The sequence below is a fragment of the Dromiciops gliroides genome, chromosome 5 (genome assembly GCF_019393635.1).
Source record: "Dromiciops gliroides isolate mDroGli1 chromosome 5, mDroGli1.pri, whole genome shotgun sequence".
NCBI classification, from domain to species: Eukaryota; Metazoa; Chordata; class Mammalia; order Microbiotheria; family Microbiotheriidae; genus Dromiciops; species Dromiciops gliroides.
Genome location: NC_057865.1, coordinates 42249256 through 42263474, shown reverse-complemented (window position 1 = coordinate 42263474; position 14219 = coordinate 42249256). Strand labels below are relative to the sequence as shown.

At 47.2% G+C, this 14219-nt stretch overlaps 1 protein-coding gene across 1 annotated transcript in view; it reads left to right on the top strand.

Annotated features, from left to right (window-relative positions):
* Positions 1-780: 780 nt before the first annotated feature.
* Positions 781-14219, top strand: part of LIMD1 (LIM domain containing 1) — a 92209-nt gene continuing 78770 nt past the window's right edge. The window contains 2 exon segments of the mRNA XM_043968732.1: positions 781-873; positions 2730-4581. Coding sequence (XP_043824667.1) covers positions 3072-4581 — 1510 coding nt within the window. The 5' untranslated portion in view covers positions 781-873; positions 2730-3071.

The following is a 14219-nucleotide window of genomic DNA, read 5'->3' as shown; positions in this document are numbered from 1 at the left end:
CATATGCGTGCACTTAATATATTTATATATTTATTTGTGAAAAGCAGTGTGGCATAATAGCTAGAAGAGCTGGTCTTGCAGTCAGGAAAACTTGGGTCCAAGTCTTCCTTCGTATATACACTGGCTATGACCCTGGACAGCTACACACAGTCACTGTGTTTTCGCTATTCAGACTGGATTGTTTTCTTAAACAATATCTCAAACTAAACGTTTAAAGCAGAGGTTCTTTATCTTTTTTTTTATGCCACGGATACCTTTGGGAAGTCTGGTGAAGCCCGTTAGAACAGTGTTTTTAAATTCATAAAACAAAATACATAGGATTACAAATGAAATCAATTAAATTGAAATAGAGATGCATTTTTTTTCATATCTAAGTTTTTAGACTGCCTGAAAGTTGTGAGCCCCACGTTAAGAACCCCTGCTTTAAAGACTGGCCCTTCCTGATCAGACAATAACAAAATATCTCATGTAAAAGAGTAACAAATACAAGGTAGGGGTAGGACTGAGGCTCAAAATTCAATAATTCAATCCAAAAAGCATTTATCAAAGCACCATACATCTTTTGCAGACCGTTCTTTGTGGACTGCTGGGACCAGTTAAAATGTTTGCGCCGTTGGCTAGCTTTTTGGTGATGAGTTTTCATCACCTGGGCTGGTCCCCCAATAAGATCTGTATGTTGTGAGGTTCTCAAGAGACATCATTGCATAGCGTGCTAGACGTGGAAAACCCGGCTGTGCGGGACCTAAGGGGACTCATGTAACCTATCAGTAAACCAGGAAACTCGAAGACTAGAAATCGCCGAGTAGTTGCAAATATGCACTGGTAGAGGAGTGTCTTTACCAGGAGCTCCCTACGCCAAGGGAATCATGGATCGTGAGTACTTATATCCAGAGCTGGAAGAAACCTGAGAGGTGTCGTGTGTGTGTGTGTGTGTGTGTGTGTGTGTGTATAAAGATATTTATATTCCCTACCTCACAGGCTCGGGAGGAAGGGGATTTGTAAACACAATCTGGCTACATCTATGTAAACTTCAAGTTTCAAATGTTGCCCAGGGTACTGAGGGTTGTTGGGTGACCAGGATCACCACCAGGCCTGAAATACATTCAACAATTTTTGAGCGAATGTCAGATAAATGACACAATCCTCTTGCCCATTTCTATGCCCAGGGTTTCTGTCTCTCTGTCCATCTCTGAGGATCCAGGATTGTAACGTTTCAGTCACACCAGCAGCCTCCCAGCCTCCGAGCCTCTGCCTAGCCACACCTACTCCATCTTTCTCATTAGGGCCGCCCCTCCCCCGGGCGGCAGGCGGTCACTGCAGGGGCCCCTCCCGCCCTCGGAGGTAGCCTGGCAAAGATGCCTGGCTTCAGGCCAACCAGGAAACTTTTCTGGTTCGACACTAACTGGGGGTGGGGCCAAGTCCCTGGAACCGGAGAATTAAAGGCCGAAAAGGCGGTGGGACAGCGCAGGGCTTCCCTTCGCACTCCTCTGCAGCGGCCAAGTCTTCAGCGACCGGGCAGCGGGGTCTTGTAAGAGTTTAGGAAGGTGTGTGTGTGGGGGGTGGGGTGGCAGGGTGGAGTGCGTCTCTTAGGGGTGGGCAGGACCAGAAAGGTCCATTTCACCTCCAGATCCCGGCGGAGCGCGAAGTTCTGCTGTTCCAGACTCGCACAGAAGAGTGCGTGTTCGTGTGGGGGTGTCTCCTCCCCGCTCCCTTGGACTTCCATTTCAATCAATCAGCACACACTTATTAAGCGCCTACTGTGTGCAGCAGGCACGGTGCTAGAGGCTACCCCGGTCTGGCCCAGCAGCGCCCCTCTACTCCCGGGGCCCCCCTCCCAAGGCGCCCGAAGCTAGCCGGCGCTGGCTCGCTCCCTTCTCCTCCCTCCCGACCACGTTGCAAGTTGCAAGAGAGGCCGTCCCTGCAGCCCCCGCCCCTGGCCCCCTGGTCCCGGCCCGCCCCGTGTCTCCCCGCCCCCTGTTCCCCGCCCCCCCCAGCTCCTCCCGCCCCCGGGGGTGGGAGCTGCGAGCCCAGGCTAAGGTTGCTGCCGGACGCGCTGAATGTCACAAAGCGGCCGAGAGAAGCAGAGGCACGCACCGCCCGCCCGCCCGCCCTCCACTTCCGCGTCTCCCGCCGCGCTCCTGCGGGTCCCCGCGGGCGTCCGGCCGAGCCGAGCCCCCGGAGCCCCGGGACCGGCCCTGCCCTGCCCAACCCAGAGCGCCCGGCCGGCCGGGGGACAAAGCGGCAGCCCGGAGCCCGCGCACGCAGCCCGCAGCCCGTGGCCGCTCCGGCCACGCCGCCCGCCCCAGCAGCGGGGAGGGCGCCCAGCCGGTGACTGCACCCCCCCCCCCCACTTCCTCCTCCTCCTCCTCTTCCTCCTCCTTCCCCTTTCTTCTGCCCCCGGGCCGCGATTCATCCTCCACTCATCCGGCCGAGATTGGAGCTCCCCAAGTTACTGCCGCTGCCGCCTCGCGGGGAAGGCGAGAGGGGCCGGGCTCGGGAGGCCCCGCTTCGCCCGATCTTCCCTTCCTGAGCTTGGCGATCCCCCTGCCCGTCGCTGCTCAGCCGGCCCCGTCCCCTCGCCCTGCCCCTCACTCCTCCCTACCCCGTCCCCCTCCTCCCAACTCCTCGGGGCTGCGGAGATGTTGGGGGCCAGGGGGCCGCGCTTGCTCGCTCAGTGAGTTTACGGCAGAGAACGTGATTGGTTTTTTCTTGTCCTTTTCCCTTTCAAGATTTAAAGTAAAGTACGTTTGGGCCCAGCCGGGGCTGACGGGGGGCACTGGACTGCCCGAAGTTTGTGGAAGGGAGCAGCCACCTGCTTGTGGATGTCCCTGCGGGGAGCAGAAGAGCTGGGCGGGAAAGTCGGCCAAACTGTTTCTGCAGCCTCAGAAAACCTTTCGGGATCGGAATCATGCCCCTGGTGTTTGCCACATGATAACAGCAGCTGTGTGAGACGCAAGCCCCTTGGGTGGTGGTTATTTGTTGCTGTTTTTTTCCCAACAACCCCTTCCTCCCCCCACCCTGTGGGATCAAAGGACCCGTTGCCGGCGGACAGGGGCAGGTGCTGAGACAACATGGACAAGTACGAAGACTTGGGCCTTGAGGCCAGTAAATTTATCGAGGACCTCAACATGTATGAGGCCTCCAAGGATGGCCTGTTCCGAGTGGACAAGGGAGCGGGCAACAACCCGGAGTTTGAGGAGACTAGGAGGGTGTTTGCCACCAAGATGGCCAAGATCCACCTTCAGAAGCAGCAGCAGTTGTTGCAGGAGGAGCTGCTGCAGCGGGGTAGTGGCTCCCTCAATGGAGGAGGCCGGCTGGCCCCCCTGGTCCCACCTGCAGGCCCCTTCACCCACCGGGAGGCTGGAGGAAGCAGTAAGCAATCCCTCGGGGATGGAGCTGCCAAACCCCCTCTTGCTGCCCCTTCCTTGGCATCTGGGGCTGGGCCGGTAGCACCAGGCCCAGGAAGTCAGCTGGCCTTTCAAAGTCAGTCAGCCTCGGCTCTGCCCCAGGGTCAGCGGGCCAGGTTGCATCCCGAAGGCCAGAAGAGAGCCAGCCAGGACTTCAGTTATGGAAATGGTACGGGGAATGCCTCGGCATCTGCTTTGCAGGGGCTGGATCCCAGGGGCAGTAGTGCTCTCGGCCCCCCTGAGGGGGCTTTTTCTTCTCTCTCTCATGGAGATTACTATGACAACTATCCCGGGCAGAAGTGGGGGGAGGAGCCTTCCCAGTTCACCAGCATCCGACCAGGCACGGGGAGCTCTTGGCCAGGCTCCAAAACGCCAGCTGACCCTCCCCTGTACCAGTGCCAGGCATCTCCAAACTCCTGCAGGTCTTTTGAGAGTGGGTACAGCAGCCAGGATGGCAGCGGGAGTGAGGGCCACCATCTGGGTCGGGACCCCGAGCAGAAGCCGGCCGGCCAGCAGCGCTCATCTTCCTTTTCCCACACACTCAATTCTAGAGCTCCTCCCCAACCCCCAGAAATAACGACCCCCTTGGCCCTGCCACAGCAGAGGTCGTCCTCTTTCTCTTCCCCGGCCACCCTGGCTGCCTCAGGTACTTCACTTCAAGGAGAGCCGTCCAAAAAAAGTGCTTCGGTGGAAAGGGAGATTCCTGGAGCCGTGGCCAAATCCACTGGGGACTCTCTGCTCTGGTACCATGGGAGCCCCAAATCTTACATTTCGAGTTCAGTACCTGCCCCACTGCCAACCAGCACTGACTATCAGTCCTCTGGTGCTGCTTACCCTAAGTCCATCGACCACTTAGCCCCTCATGGGCAGACTCCCCAGCCCAATCGCAGGGACTCTGGCCCAAATCCCAAGTTGAGTTTCCCCAACCTTTCTTCGGTCCCAATGTCTGATGCTCTTGGGCCTGCTTTTAGAGAGGGGCCCAGTAGCTTGCCACCTGATAGTACCCAAGGGAGTGTCCATCCAGAAAACTCCAGCTCCTCCAAAGTAAAATTACCCTGCCAGACCCTCCTTCCACCCCCAGAGCAAGGGTTGTCTGCAGTCGAATTAAAATTAGAAGCACTCACCCAGCGTCTGGAGCAAGAGATGGATATTCATCCGAAGGCCGATTATTTTGGTAAGTTTGCTCCTTCTTGGGGATTTTCCTAATGAACTTGCAAGTGTAACACATCACAGATAATAGGGCCACCCTCCCCAGGGAGAGGACCCCTACATGTGATTCTGACTCCTTGCCCAGTGGGTGCAGTTTATTGGGCATGCGTGCACACGGGTTCCTGTGTGCATGCTCTTTCCAGTACAAAACTAGAAAAGACCCTCATGGGCTCAGTGAATCATGCAGGTGTGATCTGTAATTGGGATACCTGAGTGCTGAGTTGGAATCAGAGCCAAGATAATTTTCACTTACTTTAGAAAGAACCACAAGGTCTGGATTCAGGAGATTTCATGTTCTACTTCTAAGAAAAATAAGCAAACATTCTTGGACTTAGATGGGTAGGGCCATCATGCTCTCTGGACCTCAGTTTTCCTTACTTGTAAAATGGGAGGGTTGGCTTGGAGGACTTCTGGTGTCCCCTTGGACTGGATCTGAATCTGTTCCAGCTCTGAATTTATTATTCTATATGGTTGGCTTCTGTTGGGAAAAGAGACCCTGTCAGCAATAGGAGAGAGCAGGCATGCACCTGCGGAGTGAGTTGTAAGACCTGAGTGACTTGTGATGCTCTTACAGATGATTGGCTCTCTACTGATCCCTGTATGGGTTCTGCAGAAAAGCCAAGATGGAGGCAGAGATCTGTGTGACTGGAAAAGTTGAAGCATCCCCATGGAGGAATCCAAGATTCCAAGCTGTAAAGGACCTTGGATCCAGCCCCCTTATTTTACAGATGAGAAAATTGAGGCAGAGAGAGGTTAGGTGACTTGCCTAGGATCACACGGTTAGGAAGTGTCTGAGATAAGATTCAACCCCAGTTTCTTTTGACTCCAGGTCAGTCATTCTGCCTTGAATTCCCTAGTGGATATCCCTTGCAAATCAAAGCCAAAGTTGGCAAGATTGTGTTGCTCGAAATTAGGATAAGTGTCGGTTGGCTTGTGAGTTTACTTAAAAGTGCAGGGTTTTTTTTTTTCTTTTTATGTTTTGGTTTTCACTCACAGATACATCTGGTTTCAGTTCCTGTTTGGGTAGGAAGGTGACATTTTGGGGAAGGGGCATACTTCTTTTTGCAAGCCAAACTACTTCAGGGGATTCTGGGAGACTGAAGCTTTTTTTTTTTTTCTTTTTGAGCTGTAGATTCTTGTGTTTTTTGTTTTTTGTTTGTTTTTTTTTGCAGGTCAATGAGGGTTAAGTGACTTGCCCAGGGTCATACAGCTAATAAGTATCAAGTGTCTGGGGCTGGATTTGAACTCAGGTTCTCCTGAATCCAGGGCTGGTGCTGTATCCATTGCGCCACCTAGCTGCCCCTAGAGCTGTAGATTATTGGAGATGGAGGACAGACACTTTCTTCCCTGTTCAAATTAGGTAGGAAAACCCATTGCCACTGAAAGAAGACTAATTCGGGGGCAGCTAGATGGTGCAGTGGTAAAGCACCGGCCCTGGATTCAGGAGTACCTGAGTTCAAATCTGGCCTCAGACACTTGACACTTACTAGCTGTGTGACCCTGGGCAAGTCACTTAACCCTCATTGCCCTGCAAAAACAAAACAACAACAACAACAAAAAACCCCAAACAAACGAAAGAAGACTAATTCCCTTAAGGAAAGTAGGGATAGGAATGGGGTTAGGCCATGGGGGCAGCTCAGTGAGAACCCCTAGGGGATTAGACTTCATTTTTCAGGGTGTTCTTTATAAATTATCTTCATTTTCATCTTTGTCATCATCATCATCATAGAGTGGAAGCTGAGGGGAGAGCAAGTTCCCTTAGTGCACTCCTTGGTAACTAACTGAATTATGTTGTTCTTGCCATAACCTAACACTATCATAACTGAACAGTTACAGAACCTAACATGTGTGGGTGGGTGTGCATGTTTGGTTTGGTTTGAAAGGGCACCTGGTGCACTCTGATATCGTCATCCTTTTCCTTTGCAAATACACCTTTTCTTTATTGCCAACTATATATTTTATGTTCATCCAATAAGCATTTAAAGTGCTTCCGCTGAGCCTGACACTGCTAGACTAGGGACATAATGACTGAAAAAAACAAACAAAACCCAAACCAAAAAACAACCATGAAACAGTTCATAAAGGGCAGGAATGTAAAGAGTTTATTATATTATTTTAACTTTTACTTCATTTTACCTTTAAGATTGCACTGATATACAATGGTAGTGTTCTGTATTCCTGAGTCTAAATGTCCATTCTGGGTCTCCTGTAGAATTCTACAAGAGGTATACACTCCTCCTATTATTAGCACCTCTTGACCTCTGCCCTGTGGGAATAATCATTAATAATTAAGCATTACAAGGTTTCTTGGGCAGAAGATAGGAATAATTTAAAAAATATGTGTGAGGTTATTACAAAATGGTCTTGGAGACTGGAAGGCCTGAGTTCAGATCCTCCTTCAGGCACTTACTATGTGTTCCCTTAACCCCTTTGTAAAATTAGAGGGTTGAAGTTAATGGCTTCTAAAATCCTTTCCTGGGCAGCTAGGTGGTAAAGTGGATAGAACTCTGGGCCTGATTTCAAGTCCCAGCCAGCACTGACAGTTCCATCCTATGTAATAAGCATTTATTAAGTGCTTATTGTATGCAAGGTGCTGCATTTATAAAAGCCAAAAAACCAAAATACGAAACCCCAGTCCCTGTTCTCAGAGGCTTTACATTTTACTGAGACAGCTAGGTGGAGCAGTAGATAGAGCTCTGGGCCTAGAGTAAGGAAGACATGAGTTCAAATCCAGCCTCAGACCCATACTAGCTGTGTGACAGTGGGCAAGTCACTTAATCCTGTTTGCCTCAGTTTCTTCATCTGTAAAATGAACTGGAGAAGGAAATGACAAACCTCTCCAATATCTTTGCCAAGAAAACCCCAGATGGGGTCACAAAGAATCAGACATGACTGAAAAACAACTAAATAACAACAAAAATCCCTTTTAGCTATAAACCTGTAATCCTATGAATATATACTTTTTAAAAGTATATATTCAATTAAATAGTTTTCTAAAAAAAAAGTGAGAGAATCTGACTATATTTGGTGTCTGTGGGGGGAAAAATTCATTCAGAGGTTGTGCTTTGCTCATTATAAAGTACATTCAAGAATGAAATGTGGTCAGACCACAAGCATTGCCCCCTGAACAGAGGGGAAAAAATGAGTTCTATTCTTGAGAATCTCAAGTCAGTATTTCTTATTGTATGTAATCAACTGGAAGGAAATGAGGTGGTAAGGTACAAATTACTGTTTTGCCTTCGAGAATTGGCTTCTTTTTCTTCACTTCTCTACCCCCATCCCATTTTGGCTTCTCCCCCTTTTAAAGTGTCTTTGTCCTCAGAGGCAGCACAATAGGCTGGAGGAAAGAAGGAGGGTGGATTTGCAGTTAGAGGACATGGGTTTGAATTCGGGCTTTGCTGCTCACCAGCCATGAGACTTTGGGAAAGTCATTTAACTCCCTTGGGCCTTGGTTCTCCCATCTGTAAAAGAGAGTTGGATGAGATGCCCTCATATAGCTTGGAATCTCCCATCCTTTGGTGTCTCTGTTAATATGTATAATGTCCTCATTTTATGCATGAGGAAACTGAGAAAGTCAAGGAGGACATTGATTCCTGTTTCCCCTTGCCCCCTTCTCTGTCTCCTCTACTTCTCCTTACCCCCTTCCCAGAATTCTTTTCTTTCCCTTCACAATGGTCCTTTCCTCTCCCAACTTGAAAGAAAAGTGGCCAGCCTACAATTCCCAAGAAATCACTGGTTCTCCCTGGGCCTCACTAGTCTCATCTGTAAAATGAGAGACAACTGGCCTTGATGATGTCAGTGATTGCTTGCTACATCTGAACCTGTGTTATTCTGAGTCTCAGGGTCATAAACAAGTTACCCCACTCCCAATATCTTCAGGACTCTGGACTTATGAAGTCACTCATTCACTCCCTGGCTTATTTTCTACTGTGGCTGTCGCCCAGCTTCTTTAAGGGGACAGAGTGGGCTGGGGCAAGGGGGGAGGTGGTGCCGTGATGTGGAATCCACAGTGTAGGATGCTTGGAAATGTCCAGGAGTTTAGCCCTTGAGCAGAAAGAGAGGTATTCTGCCATGTTGGACTGGCTTGGGGTCTAGCTTGCCTGAGTTTCAATCCTGCTTTAGACTTAGTAGCTGCTGTAAAAACCATTTGAAGTACACCTATCTCCCATGTTGGTGGGAGGAAGGTCCCCTAGCATACCTTAAAGCATTATGGGAATGAGAATTATTATAATAAGGCAGTAGTTTGGAGCCAGGGCCAGGGCCCTTTCTGAGATCCAAACTGTGCCCCCTTCCTAGTTTTCTTTCTAAGGTTTAGACATGCAGCCTTTGCTTTCTAATATAGAAACCAGGTGGTGTCTCATTATAGTAAGGCGGGCTGCCACAAACGGACCCCTCTAATTTTATTCACCAGGTGGGAGAGATATGATACCAGTGATTATGTAGTTAACACACCACTAATGATAAGTTGCTTATTCACCTACCTCTTCCTTTGTAGTTATCCTTCTCTCTCTCTCTCTCTCTCTCTCTCTCTCTCTCTCTCTCTCTTTCTCTTTCTCTCTCTTTTTATTACTTTGGATTTGTGATTTCATCAGGATGAGGAACTCCTGGTATGGAAACTGACTCTCAGGCACTGAAGATTGGTAACTTACAGTAATTGATAGTTGTAGGGAGTTGCCTGGGGCATTGAGAGGTACAGTGACTTGTTCAAGGTCACACAGCCAAGATGTTTCCGTGGTGGGACTTGAACCCATTTCCCTGACTTCAAAGCTGGCTCTATTCATTGGGAAACATTGCTTTTATACTTAGAATAAGGGACTTTATCTCAATTGGGAATGAAAAGTTGAAGGTGATTTTCTACATCCCTCTTTAGAAAAAAAAAAATGGCATTAGTTTGATATCCTCACAATCTAGCAAAACTTCCTGAATTCCAGCATGAAGAAATATCTAATAGGATTCCATTACCAACATACCATGGAACCATTAATTTCCAGTGGCTTTAGGGCACCTGATTAAATTAGAAGAAACCGGGGGCAGCCAGGTGGCATAGTGGATAAAGCACTGGCCCTGTATTCAGGAGTACACTTGACACTTACTAGCTGTGTGACCCTGGGCAAGTCACTTAACCCCCATAGCCCTGCAAAAGAAAAAAAGAAATTAGAAGAAACCAAAGTACAAGTGAGTGACCATATAAGGACATTTCTATAGCTTTAAAAATTGCAAAGCACTTTATATACAGAGCCTTTCAAGGACCCCTGTGATGTAGTAGTAGTACTAGTAGCAGCAGCAGCAGCAGCAGCAGCAGTAGTAGTGTAGTGGTGGTAGTGGTGGTAGTGGTAGTAGCAGTGGTAGTGGTAGTAGTAGCAGCAGCAACTAACCTTTTTATAATGCTTACTATGTGCTAGGTACTGGGCTAAGCACTCTATAATTGTCATTTCATTTGATTCTAACAATAACTCTAGGAGGTTGATGCTATTATTATCCCCTTTTACAGATAAGGAAACTGAGGCCAAAAGTGGTTAAGTGACCTCTCCAGGATCACAGAGTTAGGAATTGTCCCCAGCACTCTATTCACTGTGGCACTTAAGTATTATTACTCCCATTTTATAGATGAAGAGATAGAAGCTCAGAGAGTGTAAGTGACTTGGTCCTACATGTACTAAGTGGCTGGGGCAGAATTTGAACCCAGGTCTTTCAGACTCGAAGTTCACTTTGGGAGGGTTTGTGAGGGTCTGGTGTTTTCCTACTGGATCTTGGTTTCCATTATAAAATGAGACCTATTGATTCACAGGGTGAATTCTAAGGGGCTAGAGATAGAGAAGTGTATTGCCTTTACCTGGAAGGTAAGGTCTAGGATGTTGGCTAGCTGGAAGGTCACTTCCCCTTTCTTCTGTCTCAGTTTCCTCACTTGTAATGCTATGGGGTTGGACTGAGGGCTCTCTCATCACCTAAGTTGGCCATGCCTGGGGGCTACCATTTCTTGGAGGAACTGACTTTCTAAGCTTTTTTCAAGTGGCAAAACCCATTTTCCAATTTATCAAGTATTTATTGAACACCAATGTGTATTTGATTTTTGTAATGCAACCTTTTCTTAACATGGTACGGCATATTTCAAATTAAAGTAATTTTTGCCTCTTTACTTCCTCTATAAACAAATCGGGGTTCCTTAGGGCATCCCACTGTACTAGAATATAATAATCAAAACAAGTCAAATTGCATTACAATGCACTTTCCACTTTCTACTGTCAAATTATTTTGTATAAATTGAGTGGTCCAGTGTTCAAGTCTTGGAGATCTTTTTTGTTTATAGCAACAACAACAACAATAATAATGGCTAATATTTGTATAGCAATTTGAAATTTGCAAAAGACTTTATGTGATATTTATTTTATCATTATACTTTAACACTTTTTTGGCAAGGCATTGAGGGTTAAGTGACTTGCCCAGGGTCACACAGCCAGTAAGTGTCACGTGTCTGAGGTCGGATTTGAACTCAGGGTCTCCTGAATCGAAGGCTGGTGCTTTATCCACTGTGCCACTTAGCTGCCCCCTATTTGATCATTATAAAAACCCTGGAAGATAAGTATATTATTATAGTCATCTTACAGATGGGGAAATTTAGCCTAAGCAAGGTTAAGTGATTTGCCCAGGGTCTTACAGCTTGTAAGTGCCTGATGTTGCATTTGAACTCAGGTCTTCCAGTCTCCAAATCCAGCACACTATCCTTGACACTACTTTGCTGCCTTGTTATGCAGAGATTGTTATAAACAACCTTTGACTTCTTATCAGGAAACAAAGGCCGGGACTCCACCTACTTTAGACCTTCCAAATGTGCTTGTTTTCATTGGAGAAGATAAGGAGAGGGAGGATGTCTGAGTCTTGTACTGCCTAGCCCCTCCCACTCCTTTCATATTCCTTCCTTCTGGAACCTTGGTCTGGAGAATCTCCAGCCCTGTTTCTAGACAATGAAGGCTGAGATTCTCCAGTCCAACACCCTCATTTTACAGATGAGGAAAATGAGGCCCAGAAAATCAAAGTGACCTGTCCAAGGTCATACAGCTAGCAAGTAACCAACCCCAGGATTTGAACTCAGGCTCAGTATTCTTTCCAGTACATCATACGACTTGCCCACCCTTCTTTCCTGGTTCTTGTTTTATCAGAGGTGAAATTGGAACCTTGGTCCAATCCTCCTGTACCACCCTGACTCCCTTAATATTTGTCAAGTTCATTAGGTTGATTATTCATCCTGGTTGGGGTAATAGAGAGGGGCCCTTAAGTCAGGAAGACTTAAGTTCAAATCTAGCCTCAGACACTTACTCCTATATGACCCTGAGCAAGTTGCTTCACCCTGTTTGCCTCAGTTTCTTCACTTGTAAAATGAACTGGAGAAGGAAATGGCAAAGCACTCCAGTATCTTTGCCAAGAAAACCCCAAATGGAGTCACAGAGTCAGACATGAAATGACTGAACAGTAACATCCTTCAGCACCCAGGACAGTGCTTCATAGGCTCAGCAAATATTTGTTGAATGATAGAATAACTTTAAAAAAAATTGAACTGTGATTTCATTGCAGTAGAGAACTTCCAGTAAGGTGAGGCCCTCTACCATTGCAGATTGCCTCTTATTAGCAACTAGAAGTTTTAGAGAACTGCCTAGGCCACTGAGAAGTTAAATAACTAAGAGCCCCAGGGGCAACCCAAGCTCTAGAAGTAGTTCAAGGTCACTGAGCAAAGCAAAGGATAAATCCTTGATGATATTCAGAAAATGTTCTTTAAGCCTGCTGGCAGTTTTTGAACTCATACTATCTACCCAGCATCCTAGTTGGGGTGGGTAGGTGTGGGATAGCATTAAGAGTAATGCAGGAAAGTTGAAGACATGGTTCCTGCCCTAAATAAGCTTCCAGTCTCGTTGGGAATCTAGGATTAACAACATAACCATCATCTAGAGAATAATGCAAGATAGTTTGAGATTAAGTAGTTCAGAATAAATGCTCAGAAGGTCAGAGGGTGAGGCAGGTAGGTGGTACAGTGGATAAAGCACTGGCCCTGGATTCAGGAGGACCTGAGTTCAAATCTGACTTCAGACACAAGCTGTGTGACCTTGGGCAAGTCACTTAACTCTCATTGCCCTGCCCCCCCCCCATTTAATCAGTGCTTCTTGGATCTAGGCCCTCACCTCTGATTCTACTACCAAAAAAAAAAAGGTCAGAGGGAAGGAAGATCAGTGAGGTCTAGAGACACCAAGGTAGGCCATTTGGCTTCTTGAGTCATTTCTAGAGCTATGATTCTTGGGGACTTCAGGTTGGTAAGTTTCACAAAGCCCAGGGTCCCCTTAGGGGCTCAGAAAATGGGTCCCCCCAAGTCAGTAGCTGGCTCCCCCAGCAACTGTGACTTGGTCCCTTGGCCAGAGAGGATCAGATCTGTTTCCCCACAAAAGATTCTAGGCACTTAGCAGTTTTTCATATCTTTTCATTAGTCCTTAGCTTTCCATTTAATGTTCTTTTCAATCTTTTTTTTTTTTTTTTGCGGGGCAATGAGGGTTAAGTGACTTGCCCAGGGTCACACAGCTAGTTAAGTGTCAAGTGTCTGAGGCTGGATTTGAACTCAGGTCCTCCTGAATCCAGGGCCAGTGCTCTATCCACTGAGCCACCTAGCTGCCCCTGTTCTTTTCAATCTTTAACTGAAATTTTAAGGTTTTTGCCATACACTCTCTTATGGGGTGGGGTTGGGGGAAGAAATAGTCTTGAATTCAGTTCCAGTTTTCCTGGGCTTCCTCTTAATCCAGAGCAGAAACTCAAACTATTGTCAAGACTCTTCATAGTAATGAGAGCTCACATCTGTATAACACAGGACGTTTTACAAAGTACTTTCCTTACCTCAGCCCTTCTAGGTAGAGAGCTTCAGTTTCATTTCTCCCATTAGCAAACAAAGAAACTGAGGCTCAGAGAGAAGTGTCTACAAGTACTAAGTGTTAAAATCAATACTAAACCCCAGGTGCATGCCTGGTGTTAATTAAAAAAAAAAAATTCCGCCCTAAATTCTTTGAATCCTTTGTTTCAGAATAAGAAGGCTCAGTGGAAATAGCCATGGATTTAGAGAGTCAGAAAATCTGGGTTCAGATCCCAGGTCTTCCACTTGCCACCTTGGGCAAGTCACTTCTCTGGGACTCAGTTTCCTCATCCCTAAAATGACAAGGGTTGGAATAGGTAGGTGACTACTAAGGTCTGAGTCTGTGATGTTATATGTGAGTGTTTGTGTCATTGGGTCAAATTAGGGGCTTGGATTTTAAATAACTACAGCATGTGACTGGTAAATTCTTTTATGTGATGGGAGTGTCCACATAAGAATAGAGGATGATGGCCCGGTGGCATTCCAGCCTTATTTATCTAGACTTGTCTTACTGCCTGGACTAAAAGGAGGGCTCAAGCACTAGATTGTGAGAGATGCCTGCTTTCTTGAGTGAGAATGAATCTTTTGGGAAAGGTTTATGGAGCCAGGAATTTATTTGCCCTGAATTTGCATTTCATTAAAGTGGGATTAGTGAAGGATTAAAATCCCTCTTCCCGGAGGGGAACAACTCCGGGCTGTCCTCTCCTAGTAGAAGGATT